Source organism: Pelophylax lessonae (assembly GCF_965119305.1).
Source record: "Pelophylax lessonae genome assembly, chromosome: 4".
NCBI lineage: Eukaryota > Metazoa > Chordata > Amphibia > Anura > Ranidae > Pelophylax > Pelophylax lessonae.
In genome coordinates, this window is record NC_138771.1 from 219,628,147 (window position 1) to 219,646,011 (window position 17,865).

General features: G+C 49.9%; 1 protein-coding gene across 2 annotated transcripts in view; it reads right to left on the reverse strand.

Annotated features, from left to right (window-relative positions):
* Positions 1-1,681: 1,681 nt before the first annotated feature.
* Positions 1,682-17,865, reverse strand: part of ASB15 (ankyrin repeat and SOCS box containing 15) — a 64,755-nt gene continuing 48,571 nt past the window's right edge. For both annotated transcript variants that reach the window (XM_082257099.1, XM_082257100.1), the window contains 3 exons: positions 16,145-16,715; positions 15,244-15,397; positions 1,682-1,895 (listed from right to left, as the gene is read on the reverse strand). In XM_082257099.1, the coding sequence (XP_082113225.1) occupies positions 1,720-1,895; positions 15,244-15,397; positions 16,145-16,715 (901 nt within the window). In that variant the 3' untranslated portion in view covers positions 1,682-1,719. The remainder of the gene's footprint in view (positions 1,896-15,243; positions 15,398-16,144; positions 16,716-17,865) is intronic.

A 17,865-nucleotide genomic window follows, 5' to 3' on the forward strand; every position in this document is an offset into this window, starting at 1 on the left:
CACAGTGTACTGTATTTTATTTTCAGTAGTCATTAAGGGTACCTCATGTACATTTAGGAAGAACACCATGTTTGTCTTCATTGTTAAAGTACTTTTGGAGAACACAAAGGTCTCAAATGGCTTTAGATGGTTTAATAATGTATTACAGCTTTGGAGCGCTCTGGAAAAGTGTCTGATTTCTGGAAATCGACTTAAGAATTTATAGCATCTTCTGATATGATCACAGTGATGTCAGTGACACGGAAACACTAAGCAAAAGACCAGACAAGCTTTACATTTCTTAATGAAATTCTCTGTAATCTAGCAGGTTAGATGCAACAAGCCAAAAGTGTCCTTGAAACATTGCTTCACTAAACTGTACTTTTATAGTAGCATATCAATATTTTAATAGTTTAATGTGCTTCTATGTGCTGGTAAAAATATGGCCTCACATTAAAATTATAAGTGCATCTGCAGTCTTTGGTCCCCCTGCACAGTCTTACAAATACAAAGTACTTGCTTAAGCTGAACTCAGGGATAAGCGAATTTTGTCTAATAACAAGAGGTGTGTATTCTTACTTGAATCTTGGTATGCTTTGTCTATTTCTCTTAGGTATGTGCAGTAGTCAGGGCCAGCTCTACCTACAGGTGAGGTAGGCGCCGGCATAGAGCGCACTTTAGTCGGGGACGGCACTAGCAGAGGCCAGGGCTGCATGTATTTTTGGGGCCCAAGGCTGCTTCTTGGGTTGGCGTGGCAGCGCCACTCATCTGGCCTCTCTGCGCCGGGCTGAGTGTGCTGTGCTGCAGCAGCTTGTTGCCTCCCCCTCTGATGAGGTACACTCTGCAGCAGCAGCCTATTGGCCCTCCCCCTGCCCCGGGAACCCCCTGGTGTGAAGAAAATCAGAAAGGGGAGGGGCGGTGCATGGTGCTGATACCATGGTGGAGTGCAGGTACAGCGGCTGTGCCTGGACAAGCAGGGGGATACCGAGGAGCGGCTCGGTGGTTGGAGAAGCCTGACGATGGAGTCTGGAGGCCATGGAGAGGTAAGCAGGATCCACCAAAGTACATTGTACCGGGGAAGGGAGGGGGATGTTGTGTGAGGTCAGTGTAGTGGTTAGGTAGGTCAGTGTAGTGGCTAGGTAGGCCAGTTTAGTGGTTAGGTAGGTCAGTGTAGTGGTTCTGTAGGTCATTGTGGAACTGTGCCTCTGTACAGGAGCTTCCTGTAATAAAGACCAGTCACTGCTGCTCTTTCTCTTAGTGCAGGTTGATTGGTCCTGTACAGTAGAAATCTGCAGGCAACCTCTAGTGGGTGGTCCCGCTGGGTGCCTCCCACAGCTCTTCCCCCTGTTCAGCTATGTAGAGCCCATTGATGATGTCACTGTTACTTTTACAAAGTAATACCTGGGTTTTCAAAAGCATTTGGTACACACAAAATGGATTTTTAAGCTTTGTGGCTATTAAGAAATGTACTGTATTTGAATGAAAGTTTTTGAGTCTGGAGTTCAGCTTTATTTTCTGCCATTGAAGTCTACCTAATGCAGATTCCTGTGATGGAAGGGTAGAGGGGCAGCAACACTGCTGCTCTGCTACTGAATTTTGGGGCCCTTTACCCTTGGGCATCATAGCAATCACATGGTCTGCTATTGCTACAGTTAGACGCCAGATCACACCAGACTTTATCTAATACATTTCTCAATGTAAAATATGAAATTACATTTTTATTAATAATTCCACATACTATCATGTGTCAAACTGCAGTCCCTTCCCATATAAATCATACTCTTTATACAACAAATATGATTTAAGAAGTGGTGGCAAAAGAAATCTCTTCATTGATGATTGACTCTGCAATGTCTCCAACCCAACAAGTCTGCGAATCTTAAGGCGGCACAAGTGCTTCAATGGACGTGGATTTTCTTCAGGCATAGTACATCATGAAAAGAAAAAGAATAAGCACATGATTTGGTTGTGAGATATATAGGATATAAAGCCCTACTTTAAATATTTTTTTCAAATATACCAAGGGTGCCCAACCTTTTGACCTTTTTGGGCCACATTGGAAGAAGAGGCATTGTCTTGGGGCACACAAAAAATACAATTACAAGGATAACTGATAAACAGAAAAAGTCTGGCAGATCACTGGTATACAGTGAATCCGGAAAATATTCACAGGGCTTCACTTTTTCCACATTTTGTTATGTTACAGCCTTATTCCAAAATGGATTAAATTCAGTATTTTCCTCAAAATTCTACAAACAATACCCCATAATGACAATGTGAAAGAAGTTTGTTCAAAATCTTTGCAAATTTATTAAAAATAAAAGATGAAAAAAATCCCCTGTACACAAGTATTCACAGCCTTTGCTCTATACTTTGTGGAAGCACCTTTGGCACCAATTACAGCCTCAAGTCTTTTTGAGTATGATGCTACATGCTTGGCACACCTATTTTTGGTCAGTTTCTCCCATTCTTCTTTGCAGGACCTCTCAAGCTCCATCAGGTTGAATGGGGAGCCTCGGTGCACAGCCATTTTTAGATCTCTCCAGGGATGTTCAATTGGGTTCAAGTCTGAGCTCTGGCTGGGCCACTCAAGGACATTCACAGAGTTGTCCCGTGGCCACTCCTTTGTAATCTTCGCTGGGTGCTTAGGGTGGTTATCCTGTTGGAAGATGAACCTTTGCCCTAATCTGAGGTCCAGGGCACTCTGGAGCAAGTTTTCATCAAGGATGTCTCTGTACATTGCTTCATTCATCTTTCCCTCCTTCCTGACTAGTCCCCCAGTTCCTGCTGCTGAAAAACATCCCCACAGCATGTTGCTGCCACCACCATGCTTCACTGTAGGGACGGTATTGGCCAGGTGATGAGCTGTGCTTGATTTCCTCCAGACATGACGCTTGCCATTCAGGTCAGAGAGTTCAATCTTTGTTTCATCAGACCAGACAATTTTGTTTCTCATAGTCTGAGAGTCCTTCAGTTGCCTTTTGGCAAACTCCAAAGCTGTCATGTGCCTTTTACTGAGAAGTGGCTTCTGTCTGGCCACTCTACCATGCAGGCCTGATTGGTGGAGTGCTGCAGAGATGGTTGTTCTTCTGGAAGGTTCTCCTCTATCCACAGAGAAATGCTGGAGCTTTGTCAGAGTGACCATCGTGTTCTTGGTCACCTCCCTGACTAAGGCCCTTCTCCCCCGATCGCTCAGTTTGGCTGGGCCCAGTACCCTTCCCCAGAGTGTCGTGGCAAAGGCTGTAAATACTTATGTACATGTGATTTTTTTTGTTTTTTATTTTTAATTAATCTGAAAAGATTTAAAACTAACTTCTTTCACATTGTCATTATGGGGTATTGTTAGTAAAATTTTAAGGAAAAATTAAGTTTTGTAAGAACTTACCGTAAAATCCTTTTCTCTAAGTCCTCTGACAGACGCAGCTCTCAATGTTTCTTCCTGAATGGATAATGTGCACCTTCTTCAGGAGTAGCTAGGCAGTAATAGCTTTCACTTGACACACCCACAGGGGCTGTCCCTCACCACATTACCTCAGACACACTGTGCTCACTAATCAGTTTCATAGCAAAGCAGTGAAGGAAAACACAACCAACCCCAAAATAGAGGGACGGGAGCTGCGTCTGTCAGAGGACTCAGAGAAAAGGATTTTATGGTAAGTTCTTACAAAAATCCAATTTTCTCTTACATCCTCTGACAGACGCAGCTCTCAATGTTTCTTCTTGAATGGGATGTCCCAAAGCAGTGTAGGCATGAGGGGTGGGACGAATACAAACATAAAACAGTAAACGTATTGCCAATAGGGTACCAGAAGCTCAAGCAGGAGCTTACTCCAAAACAAAAATTCACCCCTGAAAGAGAACTCTAAGTCTCTTCAGCACACAGCAGCCTGCAAAACCTTGCGGCCAAAGGAGCTTCCAAGGATTTCAGCAAAGCAATCTCATAGAGTTTTTTCCAAAAGTGTGTACAGACGACCAAGTTGTCGCTCTACACACCTGAGCCACAGAAAACCTGATGGCAAAAGCCCAAGAGGCACTCAGCGCTCTAGCAGAATGCTCCTTTACAGGGAAAGGAGGAACCTGACCCTTTAATGAACAGGCCCGAACAATTGACTGCCTGATCCATTTAGATATGGCTGCAGCAGACGCAGTCGAACCCTTACGAGATCCCTCAGAAGGACAAACAGGGAATCAGACGTCTGAAAAGATTCCGTGGTTGACAGGTATACCCTGATTGACAGAAACCACATCCAGCGAATGCCAGGCAAATTCTTTAGGATGCTTGGGCTTCACCCAGAGCGAAAGCAACAAAATACCTTCACTGAGGTGGAAAGCCGACACCACCTTAGGGAGAAAGATTGGTTAGGTCGCAGAACAACCTAAACTCCATGAACGACCAGATAAGGCGAGCGGCAGAACAGAGCCACTAATTCAGACACCCCGTGAGCAGAGGTGATAGCCCCCAGAAAGGCAACTTATTGAGACAACAAAGGCAGAGTGAACAAAACCAAATTCAGATCCCACAGGGGTAAAGGGGATCTCCTCGGTGGAGCAAGATGATGCACCTCCTGTATAAAGGTGCCAATCAAGGGGTTAGTCGCCAAGAGATGCTGGAATTAAATGGCTAAGGCCGAAACCTGACCTTTATTCGTGCCGAAAGCCAAATGTTGCACCACTTCTTTCTGTAAGAAATCCAAGACCCTCGTCAACGAAAAGGAACGAGGATGCAACTCTTGCGACTCACACCAGGCAATATACATCTTCCGAGTATGATGATACATTTTTCGGGAAGTAGCCTTCCTAGCTCTCAACAAGGTAGGAATTACAGCATCAGAGAGACCTCCGTCTCTCAACACCTGGACTTCAACAGCCAAGCGGTAAAGCCAGCGACCATAAACCAGGATGGAAGATCGTCCTGAAAATAGCAGATCTTCTCTCAGCGACAGCTGCCATGGAGGCTCGACGGCCATCCACACCAAGACCGTGTATCAAGACTGCCACCAGAATCACCTGTACCGTCTCCACCGCTAACATGTGCAGGAACTGTGACAACAACTATAACAGAGGAAAGGCATAGATCAGCCGATAACGGCTCCAAGGCACCACCAGCTCGTCGATGGCGTCAGCCAGAGGATCTCGAGCCCTGGCCACAAACCGCATTACCTGTCCGTTTTGACGAGATGCAAAGAGATCCACCTCCGGAGTTCCCCATCGAGCACACAGGAGGCGAAAAACCCTCCGGATGCAGGGACCATTTCCCCTAATCCAGAGCCTGACCACTCAGGTAATCCGCCTGCCAGTACACCACACCTGGGATGTAAACTGCGGAGATAGCCGGAACGTGCGCCCCCGCTCAGGTCAGAATCTCGGCCTTGGTGATTGATGTAAGCCACAGCCGTGGCATTGTTGGTTCGAAACTCGAACCAGGAGACCGTGCAACCGAGGTGCCGTGGTGATCGCCGTCCACAACAGCGGCAGAAAAGGACCTGCCCTGGCTCTGAACAGGTGACAGAAGCCACCATGAGAGCTACAACATTCTGAGACAGCTTAGACAAATCATTCTGTCCAAAGACTGCAAGTCCTTGTTCCAATTGGCAAGAATCTCTGCTTGCAGAGATCCCTGTGTGAAATCGAGCAAATGGGACTGCCTTGAAGGCCGACATAATCAGCCCCAGGACCCCCATACAGGTCTGCAGGGAGGAGAGATTGCTGTCCAGCAGGATCCTGATCTCGCCCTGCAAAGTCTGGAGATTTTTCTCCTGGCAGAAAGACCCTCACCTGAGCGGAGTCCCATACCATATCCAGATAATTCAGTCGCACCGACGGAGTATAAACCAAAATTGTTTAGCTCATTGTACAGAGAGTATATTTGTATTTATGGGTACCTCATCCCTAGTAGACTAGCAAAGATTTAGGGGTTTGGGGCATAGGTTGGGACTTTATAGGGTACCGACGGAGTAAGTGCAGACTTCTGGAAGGCGATGGTCCATCCAAACTCCCGAGGCATCTGAACTGTGAATGCTTGATCGCCCGGCAGGGTGACACAAGAGCTTGCCCTTAACAGAAGATCGTCCAGATAACCGAGGACCACAATCCCCATCTTGCATAGCAAAGCAATCATCGGAGCCAAAACCTTAGTGAAGACTCTGGGAGCGGAAGCTAGACCAAAGGGTAATGCCACAAATTGATGGTGCTCCCCCGCTACCGAGAAACGGAACTAACATTAGTGGCCCTCGTAAAATGATACGCATCTTTCAAATCGATAGAGGCCATAAAAACTCCTTGTTGCAGAGACGCAACCACCGACCGGATGGATTCCATCCGAAACTTCTGTACCCGCGTTCCAGTAAAAACCCCGAAACCTGTTCGGCATAGGAACTGGGACAATAACGCCTTGTGCAAGGATATCCTGCACTGCCTCCCTAAGATTGGCCAAACTATCCGGAGACAGACGGAGATTTGATGGAAAGAACTTGTCTGCTTGGCGAGACCGGAATTCGATCTTGTACCCTGTACAAATCAATTTGTGAACCCATTTGTCTGGAATCAGAGACGTCCAGGGTTCCCAAAAATGACACAGACGTCCCCCCACCCCTGAACCGGGTGAGGGTGTCCCTTCATGCAGAGGAGGACTTGTCCGTTGAACCGGACTGACCGGCCTTGGACTTACCCGACCAAGACTTCTTGTTTCCTCCGGAGGCTCTGAACAGTTTGCCTTTTTCCTGCGCCCCTGAGGCACGAAAAAGCCCTCGGTGAGCCTTGAAAGAAGGCCCCCCGCTTACTGAGAGGTGCCTTACTTTTTGAGGATTGTGGGAGAAAAGTACTCTTGCCCCCTGTTAGGCCCTTGATTAACTCATCCAAGGAGTCGCCAATAGGCGTTCACCCAAAAAGGAAAGGTCAGCCACGGCCTTCTTAGAAGCCTGGTCCGCCGACCAGCCCTTCAGCCACACCATGTGGCGCAATGCGAGCCCTACCGCAGAGACTCTGGCAACCAGAGGGGCCCCGTACAGGGCCGGATCACACAGGTACGCCATGGTCTGGGCCATCTGATCCGTGAGTTCAATTAGAGTCAGAGGAATCGACTCAGCATGCAGGTTGCTCTTAAGCACCTTGATCCATTCCGTAACCGTCTGAGAAACTAAAATGGAGGCGAACACAGGTTTAAGCAGCGAACCTGCCACTAAATGTAAGTGGCGGCAAGGTGCCTCCTTACGCCTGTCCACCGGGTCTTTAAACATCGGGAAATTTTCCACGGATACCACAGTTGATTTATATAATCGAGAAACAGTGTGATCCATCTCAGATGACACTGTCCAGCGATTGCAAAAGGATAGCGGCACAGAAAAACGCTTGGGCACCACCAGCATGTGCTTAATGCGCCGCCATTGCTCATTCACGATTTTGTGAAAGTCCCCGGGACAAGGAAAAACCGGACCCGACTTCTAGGCTTTTGCGGGAGCCGAAGACAACCTGCTGTCCTGAATGTGTGGGCTCATCATCCAGTTGTAATGTTTCCCTCACTGAATGAATCAGTGCTTCCACCAAAGCGCGCTCCTGCGCTGCAGTTGAGTAGGACTAATCCTCCGCATTATCTGACTGTGAGGACTGGGACCCCTCAGGGGGGGAGTTGCCTGTGGCAACCATATCAGGCTTTGATTCAGAGGACTGAGAGGGCATCGGCCTTTTCTAAATAGTAACATGTTTCATAACAAGGTCCACTTTGGACGCCAGAGTTTCTAAGGCTGCAGACAGAGATCCCAGATAAGGTGAACCGGATGGTCTAGTTGCACAATAAGGTCAGAGGGGAAATTTCCACTCTGGGACTACATTTTAAGCAATGCCAAAATTGAGTACACTGGCGCTTTAAGTGTTTCGCTCGCGGTCCGCACCGCTCTACCGCGCTATAGCTGGAGTCCCCCTTTAAAAGGCTAGCAGGTATCCTGACAGGAGCTAAGAGTGTCTGAGGAATGTTAAAAGGACTAAAAAAAAACCCTTACTGTTGCAGCAACCTGGATAAGTAAACTGCTCTGTCAGTCTGTCAGCAGCAAGTGAAACTTCTGTAGGAAGTGACTAAACATCACTAGAGGCCAAACCGCCCATTTAAAGTCTCAGCTATACAAAAATGGTGCCAATAGAAAAGATAGGAAACACAGGGAAAATGGCTGCCGCCCATACAGCACGTTTGCCCACACTTAAGATGGCGCCTGAAAATGGCGCCAAACACTCAGGAAGACAAAGAAAACGGCTGTTGCCCTTACATAGATGCAGCTTGATGCCCACACTTAAAATGGCGGCCATAAACGGCACCAGCGGTCAGGAGCCAAGGGAATGAGGCCTTCACAGGGATCCATTACAGGGCACCCCCCCAGGAAAAGGTAATATTGTCACACCCCTTCCCCCAGGCGTTAGTCGCCGCTATAGCGCCCCCAGTGGGAGCGGGGAGGGCAGGACCTGTCCTGACAGACCAGGGGGATATTTGAGGAAACACAGCCCTTTCATCTCCAGGAGTGGGCCCACAGCTCCCCCACAGGCATCTGTCCCAGGGACCTCAGCCTGGCTGTCGCTTGTAGTTCACCAGGAGGATCCCCCTGACACTAGCTAGCGATAGTGAGTAAAGAAAAATAAACATTTCTCAAAGAAAATAAAAGCTGAGACCGGAGTCCCAGCAGGAAACCTAGGTCCTACTCCTAAGCTAGGCAGCAAGAAACTGATTGGTGAGCACAGTGTGTCTGAGGTAATGTCGTGAGGGACAGCCCCTGTGGGTGTGTCAAGTGAAAGCTTTCACTGCCTGGCTACTCCTGAAGAGGGCGCGCATTACCCATTCATGAAGAAACATTGAGAGCTGCGTCTGTCAGAAGACGTAAGAGAAATAATGAATTTAATCAATATTGGAATGAGGCTGTAACATAACAAAATGAGGAAAAAATTGAAGCGCTGTGAATACTTTCCGGATTCACTGTAGATAATGTACCTATCTGAGTATTGCAACTTCATTTTTTGGTAGATTTCTTTATTTTAAAAGTAAAGGAGAGCAACATAAACCTAGTGCAATATTCACTGTTTTTTATAATGGGACACATCAATATCTGCTTTGATAAATATACAAAGAACTCTGAAGGTGCTCATTAGATATTTTGGTTCTAATTTTGCTCTTTGTGAGTTTCTTTTTCAAGAATAGTTGTCGAATAGGATGTGATTGTGAAGAGTGCGATATTTTTTTCTGGGAAGATAAAACTTAAAGTCCAGTAAAGAGACACCAGGGGCGGACTGACCATTAGGGCACTCGGGCACTGCCCGAGGGCCCGGGGCTAGTAGGGGGCCCCATGAAAGGCTCCTGGCACCTACCTTCCAAAGCATCTGTGATGATCCCGGAGCCCAGTGCCAGAACAAGTTCCAGCACTGAGCTCCGGTAACTGGCCTGACAGAGACACACTAGCGTGGGCACTCAGGACACCTTCCCTGCATCTCTTTGAGGGTGCCTGGGCTCCCTCACGCAGCGATCGTCCCTCTGCAGCAGCTGACACTTACATCTGTCCCCCAACTGATGCCTGCACAGTACACAGAGCTCACCAAGGATCCTCCTCCACGGCTCTGAAGTACACAGACAGGAGGAGGAGGAGTAGCCGGGGAGGAGGGACATTAACTTCAAGAGCTGCACTGATTATCTGAGGTATGTACTGTACATAGTTTATGGATACGGAAGGGGGACAGATAACAAGGATGCACATATGGAGAAGTGATGGGGGCGGGGGCATATGCTAGGGGGATGCTTTTGGAGGGGGGATGACTTGTGCTAGAAGGTGAGGAGGTGGTGTGAGGGGATTTCAACTCTGACCTCTCCCCTCCAAATGCACCCCCCAGCACATGTTCTCTTACTGCCCCTTCTCCCCAAATCAAAGAGGTGCAGATTGCCACTCATCCCAGGACCCCCTCTCTCCTCATCCCAGGATCCCTCTCTCCTCATCCCAGGACCCCCTATCTCCTCATCCCAGGACCCCTCTCTCCTCATCCCAGGACCCCCTCTCTCCTCATCCCAGGACCCCCTATCTCCTCATCCCAGGACCCCTCTCTCCTCATCCCAGGATCCCTCTCTCCTCATCCCAGGACCCCCTCTCTCCTCATCCCAGGACCCCTCTCTCCTCATCCCAGGACCCCCTCTCTCCTCATCCCAGGACCCCTCTCTCCTCATCCCAGGATCCCTCTCTCCTCATCCCAGGACCCCCTCTCTCCTCATCCCAGGACCCCCTATCTCCTCATCCCAGGACCCCCCCTCTCCTCATCCCAGGACCCCCCATCTCCTCATCCCAGGACCCCTCTCTCCTCATCCCAGGACCCCCCCTCTCCTCATCCCAGGACCCCTCTCTCCTCATCCCAGGACCCCCTATCTCCTCATCCCAGGACCCCTCTCTCCTCATCCCAGGACCCCCCCTCTCCTCATCCCAGGACCCCCTCTCTCCTCATCCCAGGACCCCTCTCTCCTCATCCCAGGACCCCCTCTCTCCTCATCCCAGGACCCCTCTCTCCTCATCCCAGGACCCCCTCTCTCCTCATCCCAGGACCCCCTCTCTCCTCATCCCAGGACCCCCTCTCTCCTCATCCCAGGGCCCCCTCTCTCCTCATCCCAGGGCCCCCTCTCTCCTCATCCCAGGACCCCCTCTCTCCTCATCCCAGGACCCCCTCTCTCCTCATCCCAGGACCCCCTCTCTCCTCATCCCAGGGCCCCCTCTCTCCTCATCCCAGGACCCCCTCTCTCCTCATCCCAGGACCCCTCTCTCCTCATCCCAGGACCCCCCCTCTCCTCATCCCAGGACCCCTCTCTCCTCATCCCAGGACCCCCTCTCTCCTCATCCCAGGACCCCTCTCTCCTCATCCCAGGACCCCCACTCTCCTCATCCCAGGACCCCCTCTCTCCTCATCCCAGGACCCCTCTCTCCTCATCCCAGGGCCCCCTCTCTGCTCTCATCCCATGGCCCCCTCTCTGCTCTCATCCTATGGCCCCCTCTCTGCTCACATCCCAGGACCCCCTCTCTGCTCTCATCCCAGGACCCCCTCTCTGCTCTCATCCCAGGACCCCCTCTCTGCTCTCATCCCATGGCCCCCTCTCTGCTCTCATCCCATGGCCCCCTCTCTGCTCTCATGCCATGGCCCCCTCTCTGCTCTCATCCCAGGACCCCCTCTCTGCTCTCATCCCATGGCCCCCTCTCTGCTCTCATCCCAGGACCCCCTCTCTGCTCTCATCCCAGGACCCCCCTCTCTGCTCTCATCCCAGGACCCCCTCTCTGCTCTCATCCCAGGACCCCCCTCTCTGGTCTCATCCCAGGACCCCCCTCTCTGGTCTCATCCCAGGACCCCCTCTCTGCTCTCATCCCATGGCCCCCTCTCTGCTCTCATCCCAGGACCCCCCCTCTCTGCTCTCATCCCAGGACCCCCCCTCTCTGCTCTCATCCCATGGCCCCCTCTCTGCTCTCATCCCAGGACCCCCTCTCTGCTCTCATCCCAGGACCCCCTCTCTGCTCTCATCCCAGGGGTCTCTCTCTGCTCTCATCCCAGGGGTCTCTCTCAGCTCTCATCCCAGGGCCCCCTCGATGCTCTCATCCCAGGACCCCCTCTCTGCTCTCATCCCAGGGGTCTCTCTCAGCTCTCATCCCAAGGCCCCCTCTCTGCTCTCATCCCAGGGGTCTCTCTCAGCTCTCATTCCAGTGTCCCCTCTCTGCTCTCATCTCAGGACCCCCCCTCTGTTCTCATCTCAGGACCCCCTCTCTGTTCTCATCTCAGGACCCCCTCTCTGTTCTCATCTCAGGACCCCCTCTCTGCTCTCATCTCAGGACCCCCTCTCTCCTCATCCCAGGGCCCCCTCTCTCCTCATCCCAGGACCCCCTCTCTCCTCATCCCAGGACCCCTCTCTCCTCATCCCAGGACCCCTCTCTCCTCATCCCAGGACCCCCCCTCTCCTCATCCCAGGACCCCTCTCTCCTCATCCCAGGACCCCCTCTCTCCTCATCCCAGGACCCCTCTCTCCTCATCCCAGGACCCCCACTCTCCTCATCCCAGGACCCCCTCTCTCCTCATCCCAGGACCCCTCTCTCCTCATCCCAGGGCCCCCTCTCTGCTCTCATCCCATGGCCCCCTCTCTGCTCTCATCCTATGGCCCCCTCTCTGCTCACATCCCAGGACCCCCTCTCTGCTCTCATCCCAGGACCCCCTCTCTGCTCTCATCCCAGGACCCCCTCTCTGCTCTCATCCCATGGCCCCCTCTCTGCTCTCATCCCATGGCCCCCTCTCTGCTCTCATGCCATGGCCCCCTCTCTGCTCTCATCCCAGGGCCCCCTCTCTGCTCTCATCCCATGGCCCCCTCTCTGCTCTCATCCCAGGACCCCCTCTCTGCTCTCATCCCAGGACCCCCTCTCTGCTCTCATCCCAGGACCCCCCTCTCTGCTCTCATCCCAGGACCCCCTCTCTGGTCTCATCCCAGGACCCCCCTCTCTGGTCTCATCCCAGGACCCCCTCTCTGCTCTCATCCCATGGCCCCCTCTCTGCTCTCATCCCAGGACCCCCCCTCTCTGCTCTCATCCCAGGACCCCCTCTCTGCTCTCATCCCATGGCCCCCTCTCTGCTCTCATCCCAGGACCCCCTCTCTGCTCTCATCCCAGGACCCCCTCTCTGCTCTCATCCCAGGGGTCTCTCTCTGCTCTCATCCCAGGGGTCTCTCTCAGCTCTCATCCCAGGGCCCCCTCGATGCTCTCATCCCAGGACCCCCTCTCTGCTCTCATCCCAGGGGTCTCTCTCTGCTCTCATCCCATGGCCCCCTCTCTGCTCTCATCCCATGCCCCCCTTTCTGCTCTCATGCCATGGCCCCCTCTCTACTCTCATCCCAGGACCCCCTCTCTGCTCTCATCCCATGGCCCCCTCTCTGCTCTCATCCCAGGACCCCCTCTCTGCTCTCATCCCAGGACCCCCTCTCTGCTCTCATCCCAGGGGTCTCTCTCAGCTCTCATCCCAGGACCCCCTCTCTGCTCTCATCCCAGGACCCCCCTCTCTGCTCTCATCCCAGGACCCCCCTCTCTGCTCTCATCCCAGGACCCCCCTCTCTGCTCTCATCCCAGGACCCCCTCTCTGCTCTCATCCCATGGCCCCCTCTCTGCTCTCATCCCAGGACCCCCCTCTCTGCTCTCATCCCAGGACCCCCCCTCTCTGCTCTCATCCCAGGACCCCCTCTCTGCTCTCATCCCATGGCCCCCTCTCTGCTCTCATCCCAGGACCCCCTCTCTGCTCTCATCCCAGGACCCCCTCTCTGCTCTCATCCCAGGACCCCCTCTCTGCTCTCATCCCAGGGGTCTCTCTCTGCTCTCATCCCAGGGGTCTCTCTCTGCTCTCATCCCAGGGGTCTCTCTCAGCTCTCATCCCAGGGCCCCCTCGATGCTCTCATCCCAGGACCCCCTCTCTGCTCTCATCCCAGGGGTCTCTCTCAGCTCTCATCCCAAGGCCCCCTCTCTGCTCTCATCCCAGGGGTCTCTCTCAGCTCTCATTCCAGTGTCCCCTCTCTGCTCTCATCTCAGGACCCCCCCTCTGTTCTCATCTCAGGACCCCCTCTCTGTTCTCATCTCAGGACCCCCTCTCTGTTCTCATCTCAGGACCCCCTCTCTGCTCTCATCTCAGGACCCCCTCTCTGCTCTCATCTCAGGACCCCCTCTCTGCTCTCATCCCAGGGGTCTCTCTCTGCTCTCATCCCAGGACCCCCTCTCTGCTCTCATCCCATGGCCCCCTCTCTGCTCTCATCCCAGGACCCCCTCTCTGCTCTCATCCCAGGACCCCCCTCTCTGCTCTCATCCCTGCACCCCCCTCTCTGCTCTCATCCCAGGACCCCCTCTCTGCTCTCATCCCAGGGGTCTCTCTCTGCTCTCATCCCAGGGGGTCTCTCTCTGCTCTCATCCCAGGGGTCTCTCTCAGCTCTCATCCCAAGGCCCCTCTCTGCTCTCATCCCAGGGGTCTCTCTCAGCTCTCATTCCAGTGTCCCCTCTCTGCTCTCATCTCAGGACCCCCTCTCTGCTCTCATCTCAGGAACCCCTCTCTGCTCTCATCCCTGGACCCCCTCTCTGCTCTCATCGCAGGGGTCTCTCTCAGCTCTCATTCCAGTGTCCCCTCTCTGCTCTCATCTCAGGACCCCCTCTCTGTTCTCATCTCAGGACCCCCTCTCTGTTCTCATCTCAGGACCCCCTCTCTGCTCTCATCTCAGGACCCCCTCTCTGCTCTCCTCTCAGGACCCCCTCTCTGCTCTCATCTCAGGACCCCCTCTCTGCTCTCATCCCTGGACCCCCTCTCTGCTCTCATATTAGGACCCTCTCTCTGTTCTCATTCCAGGACCCTCTCTGCTCTCATCCCTGGGGCCCCTCTCTGTCCTTATCCCAGGGGTCCCTCTCTGTTCTTATCCCAGGGGCTACTCTCTGTCATTATTCCAAGGGTCACTCTCTGTCTTTATCTCAGGGGTCCCTCTCTGTCCTCTTTCAAGGGGTCCCCTAAACACCAACTGGGATAGGTTGTTCAGGACAGCAAGGGCCTGTTTAAATTTGCAGTTTGGGGGCAGGAAAACCTCAGAATTGAGCCCTGTATTTACTCACCCCCACCACACCCCCTTTAACTGCAAGGGCCAGGGGTGTACACATGTTGCATCCGCATCAGGAATTATATGTCCTGTCACGCTTGGCAGATGTAGCACCTGCCAAGCATAACTCATTCAAGTGAATGGGGCTGCATTGCAAAGGCTGTGCAACCTTGTGCAGTACAGCAAAAAAAAAAAAGGGTTAAAGTAGGCAATGAGAAGGCGTTGTATTGCCTCCTCATCACCTGCTTCAACTCCTTGAATCACACACTAGCATGCTGAAACTATGTGCATTGCACATGGTTGCAGGGTGTTTGCTGAGTGGGCCTCATTCACTTGAATGGGTCACGATAACCCACCAAAAGCAACAGGGGGTTTAACTCCTGCTGCAACATGTGTACTCATGGACATGGACACAGGGGGGCCCCATGATCTCATATTGCCCGGGGGCCCCATAGGTTATCAGTCCGCCCCTGAGAGACACTATCAAATTTTTCTGTGGCCACGTGTTCTCTAAGTGTAAACACATTTTTACAAAGAAGTCCGAAAAAAAAATCAACATTTTTACGTTTATGATTTTGTGTTGGGCCGCATTCAAAGCCATCTTGGGCAGCTTGGACATCCCTAATGTGTACAGAGGTGCAGAGATAAAATTTCTATTAATATCTTACCTATAATCTCTTGGATCTCCGTCCACTCCTTCTGAGTTTCAAGTGTAGCTTTAATTTTTGTGCACATTGGAACATAATCCATATAGTCTACTAACACTCTGATAATCTTTCCGACCAAATGCTTCATCCAGGACACAGTAATAAAGTCACAGAACTGAAAGAGACATGGGAACAGGTACATACAATGACATTATACATTATAGTATTTGTTTGCTTTATAAGCATTTTTATTTGACACTCATGTTTTACCCCATTATCTGTGTCTAAAGTGTAATGTGGCATTTCTAATGTATTTTATATACTATAGGGATGATTTTCTGGAGACTGGAGAGTACAAAAACAGCTTCCAGGTTTTTATTTTGTCAAAGTTTGATTGAGCAAACTGAAGCTGGAAGCTGATTGGCTACCAGATGTTGCACTCTCTTGTTTTAGTAAATCAACCCCTATAGGTTTGAAAAACGTATTGTATTAATTTTTCTTTGGTATACTCCATTTAAAAATTATATTGACAAGAAGCATTTTACAAAGGGGTGAAGTAAATTGCCTGTGATGCCCATCGCATGCAATCAGACATCTGCTTGCAGCGACAAATAGATGAACAGGAAGTGGCCAAATAAGGATGATGGAGATCAGGGGTACTGAGAAGCAACAAAGGATAAAAAATATGCAAACAATAGATAATTTAAAAAAAAAAATGGAATTAGTTTCTTATGCACAGTGCTTTAGCAAACTAACTGCCTCCCAGTTAGGGTTTCAACTACTTTACACTGACTTTATGTACAAGGTAAAAGGTAAAGACAGCTGGAAACTGATTGCTGGCTGTGGTCAGTAAAGGTATTATGCTTTCCACACAATTTCATAATCGGCCCATGATTTAATTGCATAGTTAACACCTACTCACATGGCTGTCTTTTATGACGCACGATGTCCAGCCTGGTAGCACTTCTTCATCGGAGACTGACCATGTATACGAGCCACCATAAATGTCCCCATGCATACAATCAAAGCACTTCTCAACCTGATATCCATTATTTAACAACAATCGTAGCATGATCTCATCACTTAGGGCATACTGTATTGCACTAGGAAAATGAGTGTCAATCACAGTTGTGAAATAACAGTTGACATTAGCCTGATGAGCTAGGAGCAGCCTCACTATTTCATGGTTTCCAGAACGCACAGCTACTAACAAGCAGTTTAAAGGGTCTTCATTTGGATCTGCACCAGACTTCAATAGCACCTCTGTGCACAAAACATCTTTGTTGGATACTGCAAAAAATAATGCGGTTTTCCTTTTATCTTCATAATTATCAGATATGTGTTCAGCCAAAAGTTCGTTGACATCAAAGTCATTTTCAATAAGTAGCTCCAGACACTGCACACTCTGGCCATCTGTAGCTGAATGAATGGGACTTAAACCGCTTTTTTTAATTGCATGTGGCGATGTCACAGGAATAAGGTACTTTAATGCTCTAGGAGAAAAAAATGTAATAGTTTATGTTTAAAAATATGCAAATGAATGCCAAAATATGCTTAAAAGAGTGCAAAGGTGCTATTATCCTTATATTTCATGTACACAACACAAGCAATTTAATTACATCAAAAACACAAACCATCTACCTATAATTAGAATTACCAAGGAGAGGCTTCCACTTATGTAAAAGGAATCACTCCCCTTCTGGCCTGGAAAACTGACAAATCTCACTCACTAGTGAGGGAGTGACAGATTGCAGGTCCAGTTGTGAAGAAGAGACTCCATAGCAAAAGATAAGTGCTCTATTAGCAATCCTGCTGCTAGAAAGTTGTTGACAGCGACAGGATCACTGTGTGAAATTGACGTTATAGTTATGCCTTATGATTTTAGTCAGGGTTACACGAAGCAACGCAACCTTCAGTAAATAATACTCAGAGCTAATTTAAAGTGGTTGGCATAAGCATAGTGGCCTGAATTATCTCTTTCAGAATGAGGAGTCTTGGCTGTTCTTGGCATCTTTAGTTAGACTAGGACACAGGGTTTTGGAAGTTCTAGTCTTCTTGTTCTAAAATCATTCTAATCATTCTAGTATTTACAGGTGCATCTCATAAAATTAGATTATAAAAAAAGTTAATTTATTTCAGTAATTCAATTCAAAAAGAGAAACTCATATATTTTATATAGATGTGTTACACACAGAGTGATATATTTCAAGCATCTCTTGCTTTTAATTTTGATAAATTAAGGCTTACAGGTAGTAAAAACCCAAAATTAAGTATCTCAGAAAATTAAAAAATATTACATAAGACCAATAAAAAAAAAATATTTTTAATAAAGAAAAGCTGGCTTACTGAAAAGTATGTCCATGTACACTATACTGTAGTATGCACGCAATACTTGGTCAGGGCTCCTTTTGCATGAATTACTGCATCAATGCGGTGTGGCATGGAGCTGATCAGTCTGTGGCACTGCTGAGGTGTTGGTGTATGGAAGCCAAGGTTGCTTAGATTGCGGCCTTCAGCTCATCTGCATTGTTAGGTCTTGTATCTCATCTTCATTTTGACAATAACCCACAGGTTCTCTGTGGGGTTTAGGTCAGACAAGTTTGTTGGCCAATCAAGCACAGTGATACCATTATAATTAAACCA